Source organism: Narcine bancroftii, chromosome 2, assembly GCF_036971445.1.
Source record: "Narcine bancroftii isolate sNarBan1 chromosome 2, sNarBan1.hap1, whole genome shotgun sequence".
NCBI lineage: Eukaryota > Metazoa > Chordata > Chondrichthyes > Torpediniformes > Narcinidae > Narcine > Narcine bancroftii.
Window position 1 is genome coordinate 302,471,227 of NC_091470.1, and position 17,440 is coordinate 302,488,666.

Sequence of the window (17,440 nt, forward strand, 5' to 3'; positions counted from 1 at the left end):
GGAAGTAATAATATAAAGTGTATAACATAAAGTATATCATATAACATCGCTAGGACAAGTTTGAGGAAGTAATAATATATAGTGTATAATGTAAACAATGTATAAAGTATATAATATAACATCGCTAGGACAAACTTGAGGAAGTAATAATATAAAGTGTGTAAAGTATATCATATAACGTCTCTAGGACAAGCTTGAGGAAGTAATAATATAAAGTGTATAACATATAAAGTATATCATATAACGTCACTAGGACAAGCTTGAGGAAGTAATAATATAAAGTGTATAACATATAAAGTATATCATATAACGTCGCTAGGACAAACTTGAGGAAGTAATAATATAAAGTGTATAATGTAAATAATGTATAAAGTATATAATATAACATCGCTAGGACAAACTTGAGGATGTAATAATATAAAGTGTATAAAGTATATCATATAACGTCTCTAGGACAAGCTTGAGGAAGTAATAATATAAAGTGTATAACATATAAAGTATATCATATAACGTCGCTAGGACAAGCTTGAGGAAGTAATAATATTAAGTGTATAATGTAAATAATGTATAAAGTATATAATATAACATCGCTAGGACAAACTTGAGGAAGTAATAATATAAAGTGTATAAAGTATATCATATAACGTCTCTAGGACAAGCTTGAGGAAGTAATAATATAAAGTGTATAAAGTATATCATATAATGTCGGTAGGACAAGATTGAGGAAGTAATAATATAAAGTGTATAACATATAAAGTATATCATATAACGTCGCTAGGACAAGTTTGAGGAAGTAATAATATAAAGTGTATAATGTAAATAATGTATAAAGTATATAATATAACATCGCTAGGACAAACTTGAGGATGTAATAATATAAAGTGTATAAAGTACATCATATAACATCTCTAGGACAAGCTTGAGGAAGTAATAATATAAAGTGTATAACATATAAAGTATATCATATAACGTCGCTAGGACAAACTTGAGGAAGTAATAATATAAAGTGTATAACATATAAAGTATATCATATAACGTCGCTAGGACGAGCTTGAGGAAGTAATAATATAAAGTGTATAAAGTATATCATATAACGTCACTAGGACAAGCTTGAGGAAGTAATAATATAAAGTGTGTAACATATAAAGTATATCATATAACGTCACTAGGACAAGCTTGAGGAAGTAATAATATAAAGTGTATAACATAAAGTATATCATACAACGTCGCTAGGACAAGCTTGAGGAAGTAATAATATAAAGTGTATAACATATAAAGTATATCATATAACGTCGCTAGGACAAGCTTGAGGAAGTAATAATATAAAGTGTATAACATATAAAGTATATCATATAACGTCGCTAGGACAAGCTTGAGGAAGTAATAATATAAAGTGTATAAAGTATATCATATAACGTCACTAGGACAAGCTTGAGGAAGTAATAATATAAAGTGTATAACATATAAAGTATATCATATAACGTCACTAGGACAAGCTTGAGGAAGTAAGAATATAAAGTGTATAACATATAAAGTATATCATATAACGTCGCTAGGACAAACTTGAGGAAGTAATAATATAAAGTGTATAAAGTATATCATATAACGTCACTAGGACAAGCTTGAGGAAGTAATAATATGAAGGGTATAACATATAAAGTATATCATATAACGTCACTAGGACAAGCTTGAGGAAATAATAATATAAAGTGTATAACATATAAAGTATCTCATATAACGTCGCTAGGACAAGCTTGAGGAAGTAATAATATAAAGTGTATAATGTAAATAATGTATAAAGTATATAATATAACATCGCTAGGACAAACTTGAGGAAGTAATAATATAAAGTGTATAAAGTATATCATATAACGTCTCTAGGACAAGCTTGAGGAAGTAATAATATAAAGTGTATAAAGTATATCATATAATGTCGGTAGGACAAGCTTGAGGAAGTAATAATATAAAGTGTATAACATATAAAGTATATCATATATCGTCGCTAGGACAAGCTTGAGGAAGTAATAATATAAAGTGTATAATGTAAATAATGTATAAAGTATATAATATAACATCGCTAGGACAAACTTGAGGAAGTAATAATATAAAGTGTATAAAGTATATCATATAACGTCTCTAGGACAAGCTTGAGGAAGTAATAATATAAAGTGTATAAAGTATATCATATAATGTCAGTAGGACAAGCTTGAGGAAGTAATAATATAAATTGTATAACATATAAAGTATATCATATAACGTCGCTAGGACAAGCTTGAGGAAGTGATAATATAAAGTGTATAATGTAAATAATGTATAAAGTATATAATATAACATCGCTAGGACAAACTTGAGGAAATAATAATATAAAGTTTATAAAGTATATCATATAACGTCTCTAGGACAAGCTTGAGGAAGTAATAATATAAAGTGTATAAAGTATATCATATAACGTCACTAGGACAAGTTTGAGGAAGTAATAATATAAAGTGTATAACATATAAAGTATATCATATAACGTCGCTAGGATGAGCTTGAGGAAGTAATAATATAAAGTGTATAAAGTATATCATATAACGTCACTAGGACAAGATTGAGGAAGTAATAATATAAAGTGTATAACATATAAAGTATATCATATAACGTCGGTAGGACAAGCTTGTGGAAGTAATAATATAAAGTGTATAACATATAAAGTATATCATATAACGTAGCTAGGACAAGCTTTAGGAAGTAATAATATAAAGTGTATAATGTAAATAATTTATAAAGTATATAATATAACATCGCTAGGACAAACTTGAGGAAGTAATAATATAAAGTGTATAAAGTATATCATATAACGTCTCTAGGACAAGCTTGAGGAAGTAATAATATAAAGTGTATAAAGTATATCATATAATGTCGGTAGGACAAGCTTGAGGAAGTAATAATATAAAGTGTATAACATATAAAGTATATCATATAACGTCGCTAGGACAAGCTTGAGGAAGTAATAATATAAAGTGTATAATGTAAATAATGTATAAAGTATATAATATAACATCGCTAGGACAAACTTGAGGAAGTAATAATATAAAGTGTATAAAGTATATCATATAACGTCTCTAGGACAAGCTTGAGGAAGTAATAATATAAAGTGTATAAAGTATATCATATAACGTCACTAGGACAAGTTTGAGGAAGTAATAATATAAAGTGTATAACATATAAAGTATATCATATAACGTCGCTAGGATGAGCTTGAGGAAGTAATAATATAAAGTGTATAAAGTATATCATATAACGTCACTAGGACAAGCTTGAGGAAGTAATAATATAAAGTGTATAACATATAAAGTATATCGTATAACGTCGGTAGGACAAGCTTGAGGAAGTAATAATATAAAGTGTATAACATATAAAGTATATCATATAACGTAGCTAGGACAAGCTTGAGGAAGTAATAATATAAAGTGTATAATGTAAATAATTTATAAAGTATATAATATAACATTGCTAGGACAAACTTGAGGAAGTAATAATATAAAGTGTATAAAGTATATCATATAACGTCTCTAGGACAAGCTTGAGGAAGTAATAATATAAAGTGTATAACATATAAAGTATATCATATAACGTCGCTAGGACAAGTTTGAGGAAGTAATAATATAAAGTGTATAACATATAAAGTATATCATATAACGTCGCTAGGACGAGCTTGAGGAAGTAATAATATAAAGTGTATAAAGTATATCATATAACGTCGCTAGGACAAGTTTGAGGAAGTAATAATATAAAGTGTATAACATATAAAGTATATCATATAACGTCGCTAGGACAAGCTTGAGGAAGTAATAATATAAAGTGTATAAAGTATATCATATAACGTCTCTAGGACAAGTTTGAGGAAGTAATAATATAAAGTGTATAACATATAAAGTATATCATATAACGTCGCTAGGACAAGCTTGAGGAAGTAATAATATAAAGTGTATAAAGTATATCATATAACGTCGCTAGGACAAGTTTGAGGAAGTAATAATATAAAGTGTATAAAGTATATCATATAACGTCGCTAGGACAAGTTTGAGGAAGTAATAATATAAAGTGTATAACATATAAAGTATATCATATAACGTCGCTAGGACAAGCTTGAGGAAGTAATAATATAAAGTGTATAAAGTATATCATATAACGTCGCTAGGACAAGTTTGAGGAAGTAATAATATAAAGTGTATAACATATAAAGTATATCATATAACGTCTCTAGGACAAGCTTGAGGAAGTAATAATATAAAGTGTATTTTGCACTGCCCCAACTGAAATAGATTTTTGTCTCAGTTGAAATGTTCATAGAATCAGCAGTAATTCACTGCAATGCAGCACAGCATTATTTCAGGTCAGTGATCTTTCATCAGGATATTAAATGGCATGATAGAGTTCATCATCGGCTTGTTATACATTTAAAAAAAACACTATGGAACTGATTTAAAATTAAAATAGTAACACTGATTCCTTCTGCACTGATGCCATCTGACCTGTTGAGCATCCTGGGGCCATTTTTTTTCCCACTAGATTACTGGTTCTGTATCCCTGTTAAATAAGGGTTCATTACAAAATGCAAGTTCAATAACATTCAGATGTTTTTCAAGAGGTTCTGAAGATTTGTTCCATAATCTGTGCTAATATTTTGACTGATTTCTCATATTGTCTTTTGTGGAGAGATGGACTGCTGTAAAATCATAGTTAAAATCACCTTTTGCAAATAAAACTGTTCAACTTGAGTGCACGTTGTGTTGACCATCACTGTCAAAATCCACACACATAAAATAGTCATTGAATTTGTCATTATGATAACACAGAATGTTGCTGCTTCTTACAGAGGTGAAGATGGTGAGCAAGAAAAACAAATGGAAAAAAAAAGGAATAAGTGCTGAGAAATTGTGTGGTGGGAGTGAAGGTACATTGAACATTGCAGATGCAGTGTTCTGTTTGCAAATTCACTGCCGGTAAAAGCAGCACAACGTGCAAGATGTCACGCAATCTGCAAAAGATCTTGCACAATCAGAGACCGTTCCTCTGAGCACTTGGTCATTGGAGTAATTCTAAAGGAAATCAATCTGGGCAGGGTGCAGTTATGTTTTTTGGGAGGGGAAGAATAGATGACACAATAAGAAAAAAAAGCAATTGGTTAGGGCTAATTGTTGATCAAGAGGGCAAAGTAAATGTTGGCTACCAGTAGAGAGAAATAGGCAGTCAGTGGTTTGGATTTAATAGTTGGGAGGGTGCAATCTTTAATCAGGTAGGCTGGAGATTGATAGATGTTTGGTTTGGTTCTTATCCAATTAGTGGTTAGGGTGAATGAGCTTGTGTGTGTGTGGGGGGGGGGTGGTCACAGAAGTGGGAGGAATGATATCCAAATGTTGGAATGTGAGAAAGGTAAGAAATTTACTCGATACCCTGCGTGATCCAGGTCATTCTGATGAATTGCATAAGATTGAGGCACTTCAGGATAGGTTTGAGACTGGAACCTGGAAGGAGGAAGTTTTTTTTTGATCGTCTTTGAATATATTTTCAGGAAGAAGTAGATTGAATCTTGAAAAACAAGGGTGAAAGTTTGCTCGAAATAGACAGGCAGAATTGAAATTGCACTAATTACATTAGTGCTAATTTTATTAAATTATGAAGCACATTTGAGGGAATGAATGGCATTTCTATTCTCTAATCTATATGACCCTGTGGGACCTTAACTGGCATGATAGAATTATGAAGGGATTAGCACCAGGGCCGGATTGACAGAGTAGTGAAAGTAACATATTCTACAGGCCCCACATTTTAAAGGGGCCCTACCATTTATGGCAGTACTATGAATTATGAACTTAAACATTTTAATTTTCATCTTTGTGGAGCAGCTATGAAATACCACAGTAATAGTCTGTGTTAATAATTGGATAAAATCACTAACCTTAACAGAGGCGCCTCAATGCAGGAGCAATGGTCGTCTTTGTTACCCATAAACCCCCCATGCAGTCGGAAACACTGCCTGTGTCAGCGCCAAGAAAACACAGAGTGATTCCAGCTGTGTGAAGGATTATGGGTATCAAACACAGCCATTGCTCTTGCATTGAGACTGCTGCTATAAATAAGCCATGTTTTGACAAAATGTGTAAATTTTAACAGGGGAGGGGAAGGGAGTAATTTTAGTAAACCTTTTCATACCGCAGTGTAAAATTAAGATTCCCTGGAAAATTTCCCAAAACCCTCTCGTGAACCTGTGATGTTAGAAGGTCGGCCTGGGAGTTTTTAACCGGTCCTTGTAGGTAGGGCAGCAGCCCTGGGAAATTTTCCTGGACCACTCTTTCCCTGCAATGTGAAAAGGCAAATGGTCAATCAGAGGAAGCCCCGTGACATTAGCGCTTCTGTGCTGCAACACATAGGTGATTAAAATCAAAAGATCCATACCTTCTTGTGAGAGATGAGAAAAACTGACATTGTAATATGAACATGAAGAAATGAAGAAAATAAAATTGATACATAAGTAAATGAATGAAGCCAGTGCAAACAACATGAGACATGGATATTAGAAGGCAGGAAGCTGACACTGTCTGAGTAAGATAAGAATCTCCTACACCAGCAAGTTCACTGAATGAAGGAGAGAAGGACAGACAATTGAGAATAGAAGTAGAGTTAGTCTGAACGAGATAAGGGTCGCCAAGCTTCAGATAGAATTAGCAAGGCTTGCATAAATAATTAGAAGACCTTAGATAGTATTAGGAAGTTATACATATATAATTAGTAAGCCATACAACAGATTTTTCAAGTATGTATATTTAACTAGTAAACCCTAGACAAGATTAACGAACCCTGCAGATGAAGGGACTGTAGCCCTGAGAGTCGGGAAGGTGTGAATGGGGACAAGGGCTAGGATGTGAATAAGGACAATGGGAATAGTGGCATAAGAAGACACCGACAGGATACACCCTGGTCCTCCAAGTATACTGAAACTGCATGTAGGCAGGAAAGATTGCCTCTGCCAAACCCATCCAGGGGGCAGAAGAATGTAAGGGGGAGGGTATTCTGATGCTGAAATTTACTGTATAAAAGTTGGGTGAGCCCCAGTGTATGTGTGTATTCCCAGGGTAAGGGGAAGCACCCAACTTTGCATTGTTGCTGTAATAAATGTTCTTTGTTCTCAATTTTTGTCTCGAGCAATTTCTTTAAAGGTACTTCTATTTCTAACATTCTGGACTTTGTGAAAGCAGCACAATGTGTGATGAATGGACATCCTCGTTAACCATAATCCCTCACTAAAATGGATTTCCCAGAGCAGCTCCAGATGAGAAAGGGATTATGTGAAACAAAGTTGGCCATTCATCCGCATTGTGCCACCGTCACGACATGTCAGGTGGGGGGGTGGTGTTGAAGTGGGTGCCTAGGGGTGGGGGTGAGAAGGGAGTGAGCAGGTGAGTGACCGAGGCCTGGGAAGTCCTTAATTTCCATGAATTTCACTGGGACAAAGTATGGTCACGGCTCGCCTGCAGTGTGAAATTGGCTGGTGCGAATGCTTCCCCCTCACCGCGCATGCGCCATCCAGCACAATTTAAGGCTCCTTTACAATTTATGCTGCAGCCCCGCAGTAGCCTACATGGTTAGCACATAAATGGAATGTCCAGTAGTGTGTATGTGTCACTGGGCATTACTACATCTCCAAGCTCTTCAACATGAGACACAGAAGGGAGGACCTAGAAGGAAAAAAAAGGACTTAAATTCAACATGAAGCATGGCCTTGATTTTCCATAATGATTTTGTGACTGAAATCGTAGAGTTTTAATTTTCTCAGAAGAAATTTAATTCTGTTAATTCCTTTGTCACCCTGTATTTTTTTTTTATGCACTGGATGTGTTTTAAGGATTTTCTCATAATAATATACTCAGGTTCTTCAGTTTGTGACTCAAATGGTTCATCAGATCTTATAAAATTGTCTCTTTTTATGAATGCTAGATACATTCAAGATTTTGGTGAACATGCAAACTCGACAGTTTTTCCCAGGAATCTTAAGATTGCTCAAGATTTCAATAGTTTTGTGGATGAGGTGCAAAAGACAATCATCTCCCTTCGGAACCAGGTATGCATAAAAATCTAAAGCGCTATCACATTACCAGAGTACATGTTGAAATGTCTCGTTAGAAATTCATTGATGGGCAGAGATCGCTGTGTCATATATTATTATTTGTTGAAGAAGCACTTTAAAATGTCTGTTTAAACCAATGGGGGAACAAAATAGACCTGTATATTCAGCAAATATTGTCATTTTCCTCTAGAGGTTGGGTACTATGCTGAGGAGGCAAATCTAAAATCCTCATAGTATAGTTGAATGTCATTTAGCAGCATTTATGTTGATTTAAAGGCAAAATACAGTGTGTTTTAGATGGAGAGGTGCTAATGCAAGGGATCTACAAATTAATCCTGGCAGCCAAATGGAAAAAAAAAACTTGTGGTGGCAAAGGACCTTTAAAACAAAGTGTGCAAATAAAACTTAAAATAAGAACAGTTGGATGCTACAAATTTGCAGAAATAAAGATTTTATTTACCGTTACCCCGACAACAGAATATACTGTTCACCAAGGGATATTTTGGCTCAGATAGTGAGCAGTGCCTTCACTTCCTTAGGGAGGTAAATGGGAAATTGTGTAACATGATGCAGGAGGCCCCTTGGATAAATTGCAGGACACATGGCACCACTGTGAGGGACATTAAAAGTTGGCTTAAACATTGTGTGGTACTTCCAGATTGGTTGCACCGAGCAGCCAGCTAAATTGTTTTAATTTCGAAGAATTTTTTTTCTCCCTAGGCAACAACCGTTAGCCTGCACTGTATTTCTGCATAAATCGGTGACAGAGCATTGTTTGTATCATAGAATCTTGCAACACAGAAACAGGCCGTTTTAGTGCATTTTATCCACATCCCACTATATTAATCCAATTTTCTCGCATGAGGCCCGTATCCTTCTCTGCCTTCCCATTTCAAGCATATATACAAATGTCTTTTAAACATTGTAATAAACAGGTACTCCCCGTGTTCAATTCTGGATGACCGATTGTATCACAGAATGGGCGTATGTCAGAAATGTGTACTTACCTTGTTAGTTGGAAACCCAGGGTTTTACATTTTTTGTATATTCTTTTTAAAAATTGGGTTGTATGTGCGGATGGATGTAAGTCGCATAGGTTGCAAGTCGGGACGTACCTGTAGTATCAGTCTCCACTACCTCTTCTGAAGGCTCGTACAGATGACCACCACCTTCTGTGTTGAAAAAAAAACACATCTGATCCCTCAGTCTCCTTCAAATTCTGCCCTCCCCTTAAATTGGTTCATTTTCTGGACTCCCCTGATTGGAAATTGGACTGGTTATCAATCCTATTTATGCATTTCATAATTTTATTAACTTCCATAAGATCACAGCCTCAGAGGAACTAATGAGAATAAATGCAGCCTATCCAATCACTCAGTGAATCTGCAGCTACACATTCCAGGCAACATATTGATGAGTCTCTTCTGAGCACTCTCTGTTCTGAGCACATTTTCCTGTAGTAGTGTGGTGACCAGAACCCAATACTTAAGTGTAGATTAACCAATATTTTCTATAACATGATGATACAGGTCTTTACAGTCAATGCCTCAGTTTATGAAGGCAAGCATACCAAATGCCTTCTTCACTACCCTATTCACCTCTGATGCAGTTTTCAGGTGATTATGGACTTGCACCGCAAACTCTCTCTGTAAATCAACACTCTTCATGCTAAACTGGAATTTGACTTCCCAATTTCCATCATTTCATGCTTGCCTGGATTAAATTCCATCTGCAATGCTCTGCTCGACATTTCAGCTGATCTGTATTCTTAAACAATAAAATTAGCTACCTATGGCTCTAGCAATTTTCATGTCGATTGCAAATTTACCAATTAATTTTTATGTTATCTGGAAACTCTCGGTTTGCCAGTGAAATATTTAGCTGTGAAGCACTTTAGGTCAATTAAACATCATGAAGTGAGTACTCCAGTCAATCTGCAATAACTAGCGATAATTCAAGAGCTGTGAAACCATTGATGTGAGAAAAAAAACAACAAGCATAACCATGCTGAACATGGAGACAGCTGAGATTGATAAACCATGCCTTGGTTTATTTTTAAGTGGTTGGTGTTTCAGAAGCGTTGAATGATGTTTGTTACTTCAATACAGTAGACCAGCTTCTACATACAAGTCTCTTTTCATGTATGACAAGGACTTAAATTTCCCTTCGTGTTCATCTTAGCATAACCATAACATTTCCTCCTCCTTCCATAAATTGTTGAATAGTAGAGGTAAGTAAATAATATGAAAGTGCTCCATTGCTTAGCTTGGAAATAATCTCTTTCTGCATTGGCCAAGAATTGAGCAGACAACTGCTTTTCATGATCTTCCAGAGTTCCAACATGCTGCACTCTTAATTATTTACCTTTGAAGAGTGGTCACTGTATTATGGGGCACAACAGCCAAAATACACTTTAAGGATACAGAAATAGCAAGATGATAATCGCCATTTGCTGGTTGGTAGATAAATATTGATCAGGACTCTGGAGATAACTCTGCATAAGTGAAAATAATACGTGATATTTTATGGAAAAGAGAGGCGTTGACATATTATGTCCTTGGTAGCTACCAAATGGATGTCTATTTCCAATTCTTGATCCACAAAATGGTGATTCAGTAGTCATCCAGCTATTTTTCAAATATGATGAAGGATTTTACTTAACTACCCTTTTTTCACAGTCATCAATAGGTCACTGAATATTTTTTTTCCTCCAATTTCCAATTGTTTGAAACTTCTAAAATGTCTTCTTTGCTTTTGCATTCTACTCTGCCTTCTTCACTACTTTATTTGTGCACCATACTGTGTTCAGTTATCCAAAATCCCCTGATCATCTGCACTTCTCCAATTCTTATGGACTATTGCTTTGACTTGTTTGCATTGTTACACTTCCCCAGAATGTAATGCATTTGCTAATTTTGTGCCTGCCTAACTTCTTCATTACTATCTTCACCTGGCCTTGGACCCTATTCATTTGCCTGAGTGGGCAAATGGGCTTTGGTTTGATCTGAAAGGCATCACTGCCCATATATGGCTGTCTTTTGAGATAATGCTGAATTATTAATCAATATTTTTAGATTTATGGAGTGATTCTTCAACTGGTCATCTTCTGAGCATTTTAACAAGATTATACTTAAAACTACTCAGAGCAACAATCAAGTGACATTTGTGATCTTTTGTGCCATTTTAGAAGATAGATATAAAATATTACAGCACAGTACAGACCCTTTGGACTTCAATATTGTGCCAACCTATATCTTCCTACCAAAAATATACTAAGCCATCCCTGCCCCATAGCCATCTATTTTTCTTTCATCCATCTGCCTGTCCAAGAGTCTCTTAAATTCCCCTAATGTTTCAGCATCCACCATCCTTGGTAAGCCATTCCAACTCTCCATGTTTAAGAAACAACTTACCCCTGATGGCTCCCCTTTCCTCCCTTCACTTTGTACCGATGTCCTTTGCTGTTTGCTGCTCCTCCCCAAACCTGCCCCTGGGAAAAAGGCGCCGCCTCTCAGACTCTTGTAGACCACTATTAAATCACGTCTCATTCTTCTTCCCATTCAGGCAACTTCCTGGTGTATCTCTTCTGCGGCTTCTCCATAGCGTCCATGTCCTTCCTCTAATGAGGTGACCAGAACTAAGTGGGTCACCCCAGAGATTTGTAGAGTTGCATTATGACCTCTCAACTCTTGAACTCAATCCCCTGACTAATGAAGCCCAGCAACTCATAAGGCTTTTTAACTATCCTATCAACCTACGTAGCAACCCTTTAGAGATGTATGGATTTGGACCCCAAGATTCCTGTATTCTTCCACACTGTTAAATATTCGACCATTAATCCTACACTCAGCCTTGACCTTCCCAATTTCATCACCTCATATTTGTCTGGATTGAACTCCATCTGCCATTTTTTTCCACCCAGCTCTGCAAACTCTCTGTATTCTTTTGTGAACTACAACAACCTTCAACTCTATCCACCTCATTCTACCTTCATATCATCTGAAGCTTACTGATCTATCTTCAACCTCTTTATCTAGGTGATTTATAAAAAAATATCAAAGAGCAAGGGCCCCAGAACAGATCCTTGCAGAACTCCACTAGTCACTGACCTCCAGAGAGAATAATTTCCTTCCACTACTACTCTCTAGTTTTGACAGGCAAGCCAATTTTTAATCCACACAGCCAAGGTTCCATGTATCTAATTTCTTATGATTTTCTGAATGAGGCTCTCATGAGGGAGCTTGTGAAATGCCTTACTAAAATCCATATAGACTACATCTATTGCCCTACCTTCATCAATTTCTACTGTACCACCTCAAAAATCTCAATTGGGCTATAAAAGGGAAATTAGAACATTAAAGTAACTGAAAAATAGTTAAGCAAACAGATAAAAGCAAGAATGATTCCAAATGATCAAATGTTCAGAAATATGGTGGAATAATCTTTATATTCCCTGCAAAATATTAATATGTCAGAGGGGAAAAAATAGTTTTGATCTCAGTACTGAGACTGCCATTAGGCTACATTCACCTTTTTTGTTTTTTTTTAAAAGAATTTTAAAAGAGAGTTTCAAATACAATACAGGTAATGCAAAGCTGAGAAAAATGAAAATCTAGAACAAATAATTTGGCTAATGGTGTTTTGTAAATGAACCTTATGTGTCCAGTCAGCCTCTGACTGCTTATTCATTGTTCGGAGTCCACAGCTCTTCTACTCTCTGCAAGATGGCTCCGAACACACTTCTGCCCATCCATAAGAGTACTTAAAAGTTTGGGAATTTATAATAATGACATTTGATACTAAAAAATGATATAACTGTAAAGTCACAACTTGACCGCTTCATGTTCACCATGAACATCCAATCACTATACACCTCATACTGAAGGCCCCAAAGCCCTTCATTTCTTCCTCGACAACTGACCCAACTAGTCCCCCTCCACCATCACTGGCAGAACTTGTCCTCACCTTAATTAAGTTCTCCTTTGACTCATCCCATTTTCTCCATCAAGGGGTAGCCACCTCGATCCCAGCTAGGCCTACCTTTTTATTGACTATGTGGAGCAATTCATGCTGCAAGCCCACACAAACTCTTCCTCCCCTTTATTGAGGACTGCTTTGGAGCTGCCTCCTGCACCCATAATGAGCTTGTCGACTTTATGCACTTTGCCACCAAGTTCCACCCAGACCTCGAATTGGATTGGTCCATTTATAGTCCCCTTTCTCAGTCTCTCTGTCTCCATCTCACCTCAATGACCTCCTTTGACTCATTTCACTTTCTCCAAGTCAAGGGATAACCATGGGTAGCAACCAGGGGTCCTCACCTTCACTCAGGAGACAGATATTTTCTACAATCCCACCAACTCCCACAGCTACCTCAAGTACACCTCTTCACAGCCTGTCTGTTGCAAGGATTCCATTCCTTTCTCACAATTCCTTTATCTCCATCACATCTGCTTCCAGCACAAGGTTTTCCATGTGAGATCAACTGAGATATCCTCCTTCTTCAAAAAACATACTTCTTCTCCATTACTATCAACCACATATCTGCCCTGGAGCACTCCACTGCCATGCACAATAAAAACAGGATTAATCTTGACCTCATTTATTACCCCATGAGCATCTGCATCCAACATATTATTTCTCTGCCATTTCCACCACCAACTAAGTGATCTTGCCACCAGACACATACTCCCTTCTCTGCCCCTCAACACCTTCTGCAGGGATCCCTCCCTCCATAACTCCCTTGACTACTACTCCCTTCATACCAATAATCACCTTGGCACCTACCACTGTGGCAGCAAGAAATGCTGCACTTGCATCCACACATCCCTCCTCACCACCATTCAGGGCCCTAAACAGTTCTTTGAAGTGAAGCAACACTTCACATGTGAATCTGTAGGGGTAATCTACTGCACTCTTGCTCCCATTCTAGTCTCCTGTACATCACAGAGACTGGAGGCAGACTTTGAGATAGCTTTGATCAGCATCTTTGCTATGTCTGCCGAAATAGCGGTGATCTCCCAGTGGCAGCTTATTCCAATTCCCTGCTCCATTCCCATGCTGACATATCTGTCCATGGTCAGCCAGAGACCACCCGCAAACTGGAGGAACAACAGCTTGTATCCCTCTGGGCACTCTACAAACAGATTTCAGATTTATCATCACAGTACATACATGGCATTACATGCAACTCTGAGATTCCTTTCTTCTGTGAGCGCAGCAGAATTGCCACTAATCGGTAGTGCAAAAAATAAACTGTAAATAGCATGAATATGTAAATAATAATGAATGCAAACTGCAAAGAAAATCAAGTAAGAGTACTTAAATGAGTCCCTGAATGAGTTTGTTGTTGAGGAGTCTGATGGTAGAGGGGGTAGCAGTTGTTCCTGAAATCTGGTAGTGTGAATCTTGTGGCACTATACCTCTTTCTTGATGGCAGCAGCAAGAACAGAGCAAGTGCTGGGTGGTGAGGGTCTTTGATGATTGCTGCTACCCTCCACTGGCAGTGTTTCTTGTAGAGGTACTCAATAGTTGGAGGGGGGTGGGTGTTGCCTGCAATGTCCTGGGCTGTGTCCATTGCCTTTTGGAGGGCTTTACACTCAGACCATGATGCAGCCAGTCAGCACACTTTTCACCACACCTCTGTGGAATTTGCCAGATTTCTGGTCTCAAACCAAACCTTCGCAAACAGATGACGTTCACATTAGATTGTTTTCTGTTTGCCAAATCCACACAGCCCTCTCCACTTCCCCTATCCTTATTTCTCTCTCTTTCACTTCCATCTTTCTCCATTCCTCCAGCTCTGCATTCACAGAGCAATCCCTCCCCTGATCCATTCTCATCTTTCCTCTCCTGTCTTCCCATCTGTCTTGGGTAAACTTATACCTTGCAGCTGCAGAAGTAAAAAAACACAGTTTAAATCTTTTATCTGGTGGCCCTGTTCTCCTTCACTTGTCCCTTCATCCTTTCAACCCCAATCTTATTATTCATGTGCCTGGTTACTTTTTGCTCATACCTTGAAGGGATCAGGCCTGGAGCATCAGTTATACAGTGCCCTCCATGATGTTTGGGACAAAGACTTTTTTTTTGCCTTTGTCCTCTACAGTCTTAAATTTGTAATCAACTAATAGAGACCTGATTTCACAGCTCCAGTGACCTAGGTTCGATCTGGGCCTCCAGTGGTGTGTGTGAGTGGGCTTTGCATGTTCTCCCCATGACTACATTGGATTTCCTCAGTTGATTCAGCTTCTCTCCAATATTCCAAAGGCACCCAGATTGTTAGACTCATTGGTCAGTCTTTATGCACAGCTGAGAGGTAGAACCTGGGGGTTGGGGGGACAGGACGGTGTTGAGCATGTATGAGAATAAATAGTAATGAACATTGGATTAGTAAGATTGGTGGGCTGATGACTCAAAGTGGGTGCTCTTATTATTTAAATTCATGCAAGATGATATTAACAATCAATAATTTCGGCTTCTTGGTTTACTTTTGTGAGATCTAAGTAGCTGCTTGTTCAGATTAATGTCAGAGATCCCATACAGCAATTTATATTACTGCAGAGAATCTGCTGAAGCTATATAGGAATATATTTTTTAAGGTTTAAAACAAATCCTTACCAGATAATATGAACCAGAAGAATTTCATGAATTGTTCAATATGTATTTGCATTGGAAGGAGTAGATCAAATTATTATGTTTCTTTAACCAGCTACACAAATCTTGAGATCTGATTACTTCACTCTCAAAATGCTGCGGAAGATACATTGACATATATTTTATTAGTTTGAGAATTATATTATCAAGTAATTTCACAGTAAAAAAAATACATCATGCTTTCATATTTCCTCATTTTTTTGATATACTTAATTTTCCTTGAATAAAGTTACTTCGTATCATAGCTGCTTCATACAGCGTTGAAACAGGCCTTTTTGCCTAACTTGGTTATGCTGACTAGAATGTCCCACCTACACGAGTCCCAACTGGGTCTCTATTAGTTGTCCCCCAGGGATGCAGCATTTTTACTTAGTCATAAAAATATTTCTGATTAAAAGCTTAGAAGCCAGCCTAGCTAGCTTATGCCTGCACCGGTAAAGCAATTAAACATACCCAAGTACTCATCGACACTTGTGAAGCCAGATGCCGTGAAATGGGGGAACTACCACATGTTTTAAAATTGCTGTAATCTCCACATGGTCAAACCAAACTAATACAAATAACCTTGAATAAAATCTGGAATGTGCACTTTAATCACATGTGAATTGTTTGATTACAAATTTAAGACTGTCGAGGACAAGGGCAGTAAAAGGAAAAAAAAAAATCTGTTTGGTCCATATCCCTCCAAAGCCATCCAATCCATCTATCTGTTAATTTTTTTCCTGAAATGTTGCAATAGTACCTGCCTCAATCACCTCCTCTGGCAGCCTATTCCATACACCCATCAACTTCTGTGTTTTAAAAAAAAACCTCTAAGGTGAGTAGGAGATAAGTTGATGGTAAGTAAGTAAGAGCCACCTGATTTGAGGAACAAAAAGGATACCACAGATAGGGGCAGGTTTTTTATTTATCTTCTATATTTTTTCCTCTGGTCATAGATAGTAGGAAAGGCAACCAGGGCAGGGGAATGCTCCTCTTAAAGAATATGGGTAGTCAGGGAAACCAGCAGTATCCCTGACAATTTCATCTAGGAGAAATGTACCCATCTACATCTTGTTACAAACCAAGTTAAGGAATTGGAGCTGGAGTTGGATGAATGCCAGATCATTCAGAAGGCTGAGGGGATGATAGACAGGAGTTACAGGGACACCATCATACCGAGGAGGCAGGAAGCTGGGTGACAGTCAGGAGAGGGAAAGGGTACAGGTTATCAGTGCAGGGTACCCCAGTGGACATTCACCTCAAGAACAAGTATACCATTTTATATACTGTTAAGGGGAACAACCTGCCAGGGACATGACTCTGGCATGGAGTCTGGTCCTGTGGCTAAAAAGGGGGAGGAAGAGAAGAGGCGAGCTGTAGTGATAGGGGATTCCATTGTTAGGGGGACACACAGGAGGTTCTGAGGAAGGGATCAAAATTCCCAGATGGAATGTTGCCTCCCAGGTGCCAGGATCTGAGATATCAAAGACTGAGTTCATGGCATTCTCAGGTGGGAGGGTGAGCAGTCAAATGTAGTGGTCCATATAGGGACCAATGATGTGGGTAGGATGGGTGATGAGGTCCTGTAAAGAGTTCAGGGAGTTAGGCACAAAGTTGAAGGACAGGTGTCAAAGGTTGGGATCTCAGGATTGCTACTCGTGCTGCTGAGGTTAGAAATAGGAGGATAATGCAGCT

The 17,440-nt window shown here is 37.3% G+C and overlaps 1 protein-coding gene across 2 annotated transcripts in view; it reads left to right on the plus strand.

The window, feature by feature from the left end:
• Nucleotides 1–17,440, plus strand: part of LOC138755486 (peroxidasin homolog) — a 545,492-nt gene that overhangs the window by 515,434 nt on the left and 12,618 nt on the right. For both annotated transcript variants that reach the window (XM_069921525.1, XM_069921526.1), the window contains one exon: nt 7,981–8,104. In XM_069921525.1, the coding sequence (XP_069777626.1) occupies nt 7,981–8,104 (124 nt within the window). The remainder of the gene's footprint in view (nt 1–7,980; nt 8,105–17,440) is intronic.